General features: G+C 42.4%; 1 protein-coding gene across 1 annotated transcript; it reads left to right on the top strand.

The window, feature by feature from the left end:
* The first annotated feature begins 365 nt into the window (after nt 1–365).
* On the top strand, nt 366–10,574 carry LOC133127993 (heme-binding protein 1-like). Its single transcript, XM_061241168.1, has 4 exons — nt 366–458; nt 551–692; nt 9,352–9,535; nt 10,403–10,574. The coding sequence occupies exons 1-4, from the start codon at nt 366–368 to the stop codon at nt 10,572–10,574; spliced, it is 591 nt and encodes a 196-aa protein (XP_061097152.1).
* The last annotated feature ends 313 nt before the right edge of the window (nt 10,575–10,887 follow it).

Below are 10,887 nucleotides of genomic sequence, written 5' to 3'. Positions count from 1 at the left end.
CTTTTTAATGAGAACAAGCCTGTGTTGCTGTCAAGGGGGTTGCTGTCAGCAGCTCTCTCTATTGAAACATGAATCATTGCCAAACATATTTCCTTGAGCACAGCATCAGACAAATCTGCCCAGAGCTTCTCATTGTCTTGAATTAATTAGTATGGATTAATAATATATACTGGTCTTAAGTATTTGGTTGGAGCATAAACCAGTATAAACCACAGTATTACAAATTACAGTGTTAATTATCCTCACTCCAGGATAACAGGAAAGTGTATCCTCCTTAAATAAGTACATAATAACACAAGAATACATACCGACAAGAAGCGACCATTTAGCCCATTCATTTCTTTTTTTCTCCCTTCCACTCAGACATGGCAGAACCCATCCAGCAGCTGACCACTCATACAGAGAGGGGACAGGGCCAGGAGAACATACCCTATACCCTCATCACCCACAAGGAGAAGGTGAATAACTCCCACTCCCTTTCTCAAGTCTCCCATCCACTCACACACATGCACACCCTTAGAGATGGTATGTTTAACACGTTTCTCTGCAGTGTGGGGACATGCTTTATGAGAAACGTTTCTACGAGAAGGCTAATTGGGCATGTGTCGCAGTCCATGAGGATACGTATGAGCAGAGTGTCTGCCTGGGGTTCATGAAACTCATGAGATACATCTGTCAGCAGAACTCCTCAGGTGAGCAATGTCGCCACTGCCAGCCTGCCTCCACCAGGGGGTGCTGTTTCTTAAAGGTTTTCATGTTCCTGTGAGTAAAGGTGCCTATGACTATCCACTATTTATGGAGGATATGGTTTGTGGCACAATGTTGTGTACTTACACAGGGAGTGTAACTCCCCACATCACCAGTTTTACTGAGAAGGGGACAGCATGCAGTTATGCAAAGACTGTTACCCCAGATCCAGAATGGGGTTATATAGACCATAAACACCCAAGAGCCACACTGATATACTACAGCAATTTAAAGGTATAACCTTGCGCCCCCTATACTGCATATGAATCATATCTAATTTGTCTGACAGAACTCAGCCTCTACACTAATTTAACTGCCCATGCATCTGAAATATATCAGAAAGTTTGATAAGTATACTCAGCCTTATAATCATGTCGGTCAAATTTCATGGCAAGGTGATGACATAGGGGTGGCAGTGTATAGTATTGGTAAGGGAACTTTGTGTGTTACCTGAAGTTTGCAGGTTTGATTCCTAGGTAGAACACTACCACGGTGCCCTTGAGCAAGGTACTCAGTATGCACCTAGCTGTATAAATGGATACTATGTAAATAATTTAAAAGCCTGACCAATTTCTTGTACTATGAGCTTGCATATCAGGTGGTATGTCCTCACCAGAATACTTTAATGTCTGTACACTCTGAGAACAAAGTTCCAAAAGTCCCTATATAGGTACAAACACTTGTCACTGGGGTGGTACCCCAAGCCAGAAATACAATATTCATTTGTCCCGGAGTTGTACCATGTTGAGCAGAGGTGTCCAATTTTATCCTAAAAGGGCCGGCGTGGGTGCAGGTTTTTGTTTTAACCCAGCAGTAACACACCTGATTATACTAATGAACTAATCGTGGTCTTTAATCAAGACCTTGATGAGTAGAATCAGCTGTCTTAGTCCTGCAAACACACTGGCCCTTTCTGGATAAGATTGGACACCCCTGCAGTAGAGGGTACTTATGAGTACCCAAATAGAACATTATTGTATTTACAGGGTGCATATTTCAAATTTGTTCTCTTAAGAATAAAAAATTCCTTCACTGTACAGTCATTTCTGAGAGCGTACGTACAACTAAGCACAGGAGTATGCTTTTTTCGGAATTCAGTCCAAAACCAGTCTCCTAACACAGGACCAGGAATCACACTATGTGCACAGCCTCTTTCCTGCATATCTATTAGGTATGGTTTTATGGTTAATATCAGTGCTATTAATAACTTCTCCCAGTTTTAGCTTATTAAAGCTGATATGGAGAAAATGCATTTAAATAATAGTAAACTATTTGAGACACAAAGACATTAACAAATTTGTCTTTCTTTTGATAATAACTATTAAAAATATGTTTCATAAGTAGCTCAACCCTGGGGCAGCCTGTAGCCTAGTGTCTAAGGTATGACTAGGACCCGGAAGATTGGTGATTCAAGCCTTGTTGTAGCTACGATATGATCTGCACAGGCAATTGAGCAAGGCCCTGAGCCCTGCACTAAATAACAAATTATGAAAATATTATTAACCGGTGTTGCCCTTTTCTGAGCTTAACAGCAGTGAAACCTGTGGTGGGAATTTTAATTTATTCCTGTAAGAAAACACTCAGAGACAGAGACAGTAAATAAAATCCAATCTTTACTATGCGCATAGGGTCCAAGTTACATGCAAAAACAAGGACAAAGGTTCCAGGACCTTTGTCTGGATATATGTAGGCACAGAGCGCAACAAATGTACGCCCCTTCATTAGTATTCATTCATATTTCTGATAATCAATATTCAAAGACAATCCACCGCTCTTCTCCTTACTGTAGATTGTTTATTCATATCTCCCCCTTCAAGGTACGTCATGCAGATGCATGTTCTCAAAACATTCCAGCATGACGTATACGCAGGGGCCTGTGCATTTAACTTGCGTGTCTGAGAATAATCTCTTATCTTGTTTTAACTCCCTGTTTCTAGGAAGATAATCCCCATGGTAGCTTCCGTCATGAGGTATTATGTTTTTGGTTCTGCAGGCTCTTAGGCACCAAGACAAGATAATCCAGAACACACAGTTAATGGCCGTGGCCTTGGAGGCCCATGGTACAGACAGGGAGAGACATCTCCACTCACACAGTTACAGAATATAATATTGAGTAGCACAAGGCAAGTTATGATACTTTAATAAGTGTGCATACTCTGGATCATTCCAGCATAAGCAACCAATAATAGTATAAGAAATTAGTAAAGGATAAGCAATTAATAATATGATAAGTAATTAATAATGAAATAATCACATGAATATATAATTTCAACAACATTTCCCTTCTCTTTTTAATTGATTATCCGCTAACATGCCACTTCTCTCGATTTTCGACATGTGCTTGATTCACAGGTACTTTATTGTTGAAACAGGTCGTTTAATGGTCCTATCGCATCTTGGTATGATCTCTCCGACATGTCAGATGGAGCGATTACTTCATTGAAGTCCTGTAACATAAACAACTGAAATTGCGGGTTAGCACTTAACATTCTTGATATCAATCCTTTAATTATGGGAACCCCACAGCAGCTACAGAAGAACAGTACTGCGAATCCTGTTACTATGAGGGTCAGTACAGATGTTATTGCTGCTTTCCATTCCCCAGAAATGAGCCACTGCCACCAGGAGTCGTCAAGTACGTAGTCGTTTTGTTGTGCATCCGACAGGTCTTTCAAGTGCTGCAAAGCCTGATCTATTTCTCCGCCTTTCTCATCATTTGCTGGTATGTAAGTGCAACACGAGGCTCCCACGATATGACACACTCCCTCCTGCGCCGCCGTCAACAGGTCTAGCACCACCCAATTTTGCAGTGTCATTAGCCGTAAAGCAGTCAACTGTTGCTGTATGCTTCTAGTTATGTTGCTGGTCTCATTTATAAGTGCACTTAAACGGTAATTCACAGTCTCCAAACAAAGCATTATCTTCCCCACCCCTGTCCAAGGAAATAGAGCGAGGGCTACCTTCTGTCCGGTTGTCCACAATTTTGTGTCATCTGGGACATTGGTGCCCCAGATAGAATAATGAAGCGCACTGGAGTCTCGCCTCCCCCGCGTGGTCTCATGCGCGCTCACAATGTACGTGTGATCTATCAGTTGTATATAAGCACATACCCCTCCCCAGTTTGGCGGTAATGCCACATATATCCGATGCCACACAACCAGTACCAACTGTCCACAGCTCTCGTCCCATTCCAATGCGGTGCCGATGGGTTACATAGCGTGCCATTTAGACTGTTCTCTCTAGCATTTGGACTGTTCTCTCTACCGGTGGAAAAGGACTGTCCGTCTATGAGCGGATATCCACAGAAAATCAGTAGTTTCCCCTGACACCCCTCGGGTTACTCCCACAAATCCAGTGCCATTTCCCTTGACACAACGCCAAAACTTTTGCCCCGATTTATACTGGACTACCATGAGTGGAATATTAGAGCTCATATTCCCCAATTTTAGATATCCATCTTTATCGGTACAATATTTTAACCCAAATCCATTATCAGGTCGAGTGGGGGTGTACTGGGATCCATTGATGTTAATGTACTACGAGCAGTGGATGCCGCAATAGCCACTTTACTGTATCATTCACACTTCGCGTAGGCCCTGCGGCCTGTATCACCTCTAGCCTGGGTGAAGATATAGAGGCCGGCAATTGTGCACACATAACATTCAGTGCGGTTTGCAGAATGCGCTAATCTATTTGCATATCTTCACCATGAATTAGTAGCATATATGTGTGCAGGATTTCCTGATTCAGATAGGTAATCATCCGCCCCTAGATATCTTTTAGCTTTAGGCGAGGTTGGCGTATGACCTTCACTGACCGTGCATGTCCCTATGAACAACAGAAACAGGGCAGAGAGAGGCATATCTGGGAACCGGTCTGGAGTCTCTACTGACTGTGGAGAGTAAACAAGTTCTTCACCAGGTTTGAGACGGACAAGCTCTATATGCTGCGCCCCCCTTTGTAGCTGGACTCTCTCCAAGTCTATCCTGACCTTTTAATAATATTGAGATGCACCTACACACCAGCAACTGGAGGCGATACTACCTTACAGTGTGATTGATGTATCCACGTCTCTCTCTCCTGGATTCTCACTGCAGTAGGTGTGGTCAGGAGCACTTGATATGGACCCTTCCACGTCGGTTCACTCCACTTTGTCTTTTTACCGACACTTCGCACCAGGATCCAATCTCCAGGCTTAATCTCTCCTGGTGGCAGCTCCGCTGGCAATCTGGGAGGAAGCACATGTCGAATCTCACTCTTATTAGTAACCTAGGCGGGTCAAGACTTAATTCCTAAATTTTGGCCCATTATCACTATATAATGCCTTTGGAATCCCCCAGCTATGAATGATTTCGCTACTCAGACATTTTGCTACTGTGATTGCATCTATAGATGTGGCTGGGAAAGCTTCTACCCATTTAGAGAAAGGTCATATCATTACCAATACATATCTCTTCCCTTCACACGGTGTTAGATGTATAAAGTCCATCATCCATGTATGGAATGGCTCAGGGGGTGTAAGAATTGCCCACTTTTGTGCAACCACCCCACCCTGTGTATTATAACTTTGTGATGTTGGGCATTTCTTAGAAAAGTTTTTTTTTTTTAGGTAAGTGGTGAGTCCAATGGTATAGTAACTTTGATCTATTACCCCCCTCATCCCTTCTCTTGATACATGGCACTGCCCATGTACCAAATGAGCAGCAATATGGAACCACAACAAAAAACGGCTAAGGAAAATAAAGCAACCCTTAAAAAAAACCAGGGCGAATAACCCAACCAAAATGAGTGCTAAAAGGCGAGCGCTGCAAGGCGATCCCAAAATAACAACCTAGTATAAAAGACTAGGTAAGCAAAATAAAAAACCTTGAGTCGCAGCTCAGGAAAACGCAGAAACTACATACCAGGGACAACGTCCCTCACCCACAGGCTCACACGAGCCGAAAACAAAAGAGAAAACCAAAAGAACCAATAGGCGTTCGCAGTGTACACCACACTAGCGAGCAGAACACCTTCCTCACCTTATTTTCTTTTAAATGAATTCGAAAACCCAAACCAGCACAATACCTGACTCCTATAATCACTGAGTCTACCGTGTGCTTTACCATCGTGGTGACAGAGCGAACAGTGACACCAAACCCACAATGGCGTCTGAGGCTGCCATAGGGACGGCATATATCAAATCTAACAGTGGCTGCACAATCTGTACATAGTCAGGAATGCAGCTCCGGAAAAAATTTACAGTACCCAAAAGTGACATCATGTCCTTTTTAGTTCTAGGTTTCGGCATCTGGGCTATTGCCAGTTGTCGCTCAGGCAATATAGTCTTTCCAGTTTTTGAAATGTTATGGCCCAAATATTGAACTGTTTCCTGCCACAGTTGCAATTTGCTTTTGTTCACCTTGTGACCCTGTGAGGCTAAAAATTTCAAACAAGTCACAGTATCTACTTCACATTGTTCCACCGCACGCGAGAAAATGAATGTCATCGACATATGTTATAATTTGGCTCCCTTGAGGGGGAGTACATTTCGCTATGTTTACCTCCATTGCTTGCGTAAATATTGCTGGTGATTCCACATATCCCTGCGGACAGCGAGTATATCTATATCTCTTTCGCTGAAATGTAAATGCAAACCAAAATTGTGAATCTGGGTGAATGGGCACAGAAAAGAAAGCATTCGCTAAATCAATCACAGAAAAATGAGCTGACTGCGGTCACATATAATTTAAAATAGTATTGGGGTCCGGTGAGACAGGAGCCTTTGGAATTACCGCTGCATTTACTGCTTGTAAATCCTGCACTAATCTCCATTCTCCGTTCGCTTTACGGACTGGAAAAAGAGGCGTGTTACATGGAGAATTTGGGAAAGACACAATTACACTTTTATCAAATAATCGTCCGGCGACAACTGTAATGATGCCACTGCTAACTCATCGGTGTAATAAAACCATAGAGCTGTAGCAGAAGTCGGGGTACCCCATTTAAATTTGGATTCGTATCTCGGAGCCGCTCAGCTTCTTCATGCCAATGAAGTGCTGCTTCATAACCAAACAAAAAACAACTTTTTGTCATCACCTGCCCGCCTCATTATATCACGCATAAGTTTATTCGTATGGGCAGGCTTCAGCAGTCCACTAAAACCAAATTCCTTTACCCAAAATGATTCCCATTTCCCCGAACCATTATGCCGACACTCCACACTCTCCCCAGTCATAGTCAAAGTCACGTCATCTGTCCCACAACAGTCTTTACAACAGTTACAACACCCCCCTTTACTGTTAGTGTGTTAGTGTTACTGTTAGTATTTTTTTGTTTTTTTGTTTTACTCTCTCTGTCTCACATAAACACAAGCCGAATTCAGGGATACCGTCACTCACCCGTCTGCCTCCTAGCCCAAAGAGCCTTGACTCGCTCCGGCTTTTGGAGAAACTCCCGACTGGCCTCCTACTAGCCCAAAGAGCCTTGACTCGCTCCGGCTGAGGTCTTTAGCTATATCGTCTCGCAGACGACCCGTGCACGGTTTGCAGTCAGCGCTGATTCTCCAGGGAGTACAGGTGAGATATTGGTATCCCGGACGAGCCCCCAATGTGGTGGGAATTTTAATTTATTCCTGTAAGAAAACACTCAGAGACAGAGACAGTAAATAAAATCCAATCTTTACTATGCGCATAGGGTCCAAGTTACATGCAAAAACAAGGACAAAGGTTCCAGGACCTTTGTCTGGATATATGTAGGCACAGAGCGCAACAAATGTACGCCCCTTCATTAGTATTCATTCATATTTCTGATAATCAATATTCAAAGACAATCCACCGCTCTTCTCCTTACTGTAGATTGTTTATTCATATCTCCCCCTTCAAGGTACGTCATGCAGATGCATGTTCTCAAAACATTCCAGCATGACGTATACGCAGGGGCCTGTGCATTTAACTTGCGTGTCTGAGAATAATCTCTTATCTTGTTTTAACTCCCTGTTTCTAGGAAGATAATCCCCATGGTAGCTTCCGTCATGAGGTATTATGTTTTTGGTTCTGCAGGCTCTTAGGCACCAAGACAAGATAATCCAGAACACACAGTTAATGGCCGTGGCCTTGGAGGCCCATGGTACAGACAGGGAGAGACATCATCTCCACTCACACAGTTACAGAATATAATATTGAGTAGCACAAGGCAAGTTATGATACTTTAATAAGTGTGCATACTCTGGATCATTCCAGCATAAGCAACCAATAATAGTATAAGAATTTAGTAAAGGATAAGCAATTAATAATATGATAAGTAATTAATAATGAAATAATCACATGAATATATAATTTCAACAACAAAACCCCCCTAAATTATTATAGTTTTCTGTTAATTGTTTATTGATTGTGGTTTTTCAGCATGAAATTCGATTAATTTTCCTGGCGTGAGCAAACTATAACAAAAACTGAACAAGGTGCCGCATGCATATAATTGGTGTAGATTTCATCCTACATTTTATCGGAAGACCAGTTACTAAATCGTGCATACACATGATTAATACAATTGGCATACGGCTGAAAATAATTGAGTAAATCGCACATACAGAATTTATGAATCACAAATATCCGTAAAAGTGTGCAGACGAGAACGCGCTTTACGGTTCCACCCAGCGAATGTCGGTAAAACTATGTCAAGTAATGTAATTGTAGTTGTAGTAAAACATAACATAATATAATGGCAGAATTAAAAAAAAAAAATCTGTCACAGCAAAACAAATATATACACACACCGAGCACTTTATTAGGAACATTTTGTACTTTATTACACCTACTTATTCATGCTATTATCTAATCAGCCAATTGTGTGGCAGCAGTGCAATGCATACAATCCTGTAATGTTTTAACGGGTCAGGAGCTTCAGTTAATCATCAGAATGGGGAAAGAATATGATCTAAGTGACTTTGACTGTGGAATGATTGTTGATGGCAGACAGGGTGGTTTAAGTATCTGATCTCCAGTGAGCAGCAGTTCTACAGACAGAATGAAAGACATCAAGGAAGAATGGCCAGACTGGTCAAAGCTGACAGGAAAGTGACAGTAATGCAAATAACCACACATTACAACAGTGCATCTCAGAACACAATGCATCAAACCTCTAAGTGGATAGGCTACAGCAACAGACTTAATTTAAAAAAAACTTTAAAAAAAACTGTAATAAATACCTAATAAAGTGCTCACTGAGTATATATGATGAATTTTAACAGAAGCAGAAGACATAAAGTAGGAAAGTAGGAATCAGTTATTCACAGATTTATTGATGAATGACAGGTTGTTTCTACATGAGAAATAGATTTAGCATTTAAAATTCAATGAAGAAGCATTATGACAAGGGGACTGGTGAGGTCAGCGATGCTGTTGGTCAGTCTTGCTGTTTGTTCAGTTGTGCCGTTTGGTCAGTTGTGTTTGGTCAGTGTGTGTTGTTTTGGTGATTTGTGTTGTTTGGTCATGTGTGCTGTTAGGCCAGTCGTGTTTTCTGGTCACTTGTGTTATTCGGTCAGTCATGCTGTTTGGCCAGTTGTGTTGTTTGGTCAGTATGTGCTGACGCATTTCTCAGGTTAACCGTGATCTTCACCCACAGGTCACTACCTGGGGATTACCATTCCCATAGTAACTGTGGTACGCATGGATGAGTCATGCTCAGTTCTCTGTAGGGATGTGACTGTGGCCAACTACCTGCCATCGCAACACCAAGCCCAGCCACCCCTTCCGCTCGACCCTGACATTGCCTTGCAGGAGTGGCCCAACACTATAGTCTACAGCAGGTGTGTGGGCGGGGTCACAGAGTGATTGACACAAATACAGGGCGGCCTGTAGCGTTGTGGTTAAGGTGACTGGGACAGGCAAGGTTGGTGGTACGAATCCCAGTGTAGCCACAATAAGATCCGCACAGCCGTTGTGCCCGTGAGCAAGGCCCTTAACCCTGTATTGCTCCAGGGGAGGATTGTCTCCTGCTTAGTCTAATCAACTGTACGTCGCTCTGGATACGAGCATCTGCCAAATGCCAATAATGTAATGTAATGCAAATGGCAGTTTTCCCATTCAGAACAGTTGCAAGCCGACAGCATTTGGTGTCTAGTTCTCTCCTTGTTTCTCATTAATTACCCTATGAAGGCCCAAAACTGTACCCACAGCAGGTAAGACCTAAGTGTACAGTAACCGCAATTTACATTTACACTTGGACACGCAGCAATAACTTACATACTGCCTACAACCGGGTACTGATGCCATGTCATCAGGTTCACAACTGATAAAACCCAGTGAACAAAAGCCAGAATCTAGATGTTTACAGGGAAATCTTGGTTGAGAGATGTTTTGAAATAAATTTTAGCTCAGGTTTTACCCTGATGTTGCCTGGCTGTATCCTAATCCGCGAGAATACATTAACTTTTTAGCAAATGTAGGCAGGTTTTCATCTGAATGTCTGGTTCACCAACATCAACCACAACATTTTCCACAAAGAATATTCACTGGGCAGCATTTTTTATACAGTAATATACTGATATATCCATACCAGTAGCTAATATGACATTTTGCTCCCAAATATCACCAATGACCTTTTAAAAACATCTACACTTTTAACCATATACCTTTTCAGCAGTTGATGTTTTCCCTTCCTCTTCCCCTCTGAGCTTGTTTACTGGGGTTACCAACGAGCGGTCCATCATGAATGAGCTGAACATGCTGGCTGAGGTTCTGGGGTTATCCGAGGTCATCCTGCACAACCACTTCATTGTGGCAGGCTACACCAACCCCACTGCGGTCAGCCAAAACAATGAAATATGGTTCTTGGAGCGCCAGTGAATTTCACCCTCTCCACACTCCGCCTCTCCTGCCCCAACCTGACTGGGACTCACTGTTGCCACCTTCAAATGGTCCATTTATATGGGATCGGGAAATGGAGATGCTATGCTGTTCTAGTTTGAATTTTTGTTTTCCCTTATTTACTGTTTTTGTTACAGTTTTGTTCTTGTAAAAATGTTTCACTGTTTTCCGAAACAAGAATCTCATCCTGCTTGTTCAACAGTGGCCCGGACCAAACAGGCCTGTTTTGAGGAAGGTTCACTGCAGCCTTGACATCAGATATCAGATATACACTCAGTGATCGCTTTATTAG

Source organism: Conger conger, chromosome 5 (assembly GCF_963514075.1).
Source record: "Conger conger chromosome 5, fConCon1.1, whole genome shotgun sequence".
Lineage (NCBI taxonomy): Eukaryota > Metazoa > Chordata > Actinopteri > Anguilliformes > Congridae > Conger > Conger conger.
The sequence above is the reverse complement of the archived record's forward strand: the minus strand, read 5'-3'. Positions and strand labels throughout refer to the sequence as shown.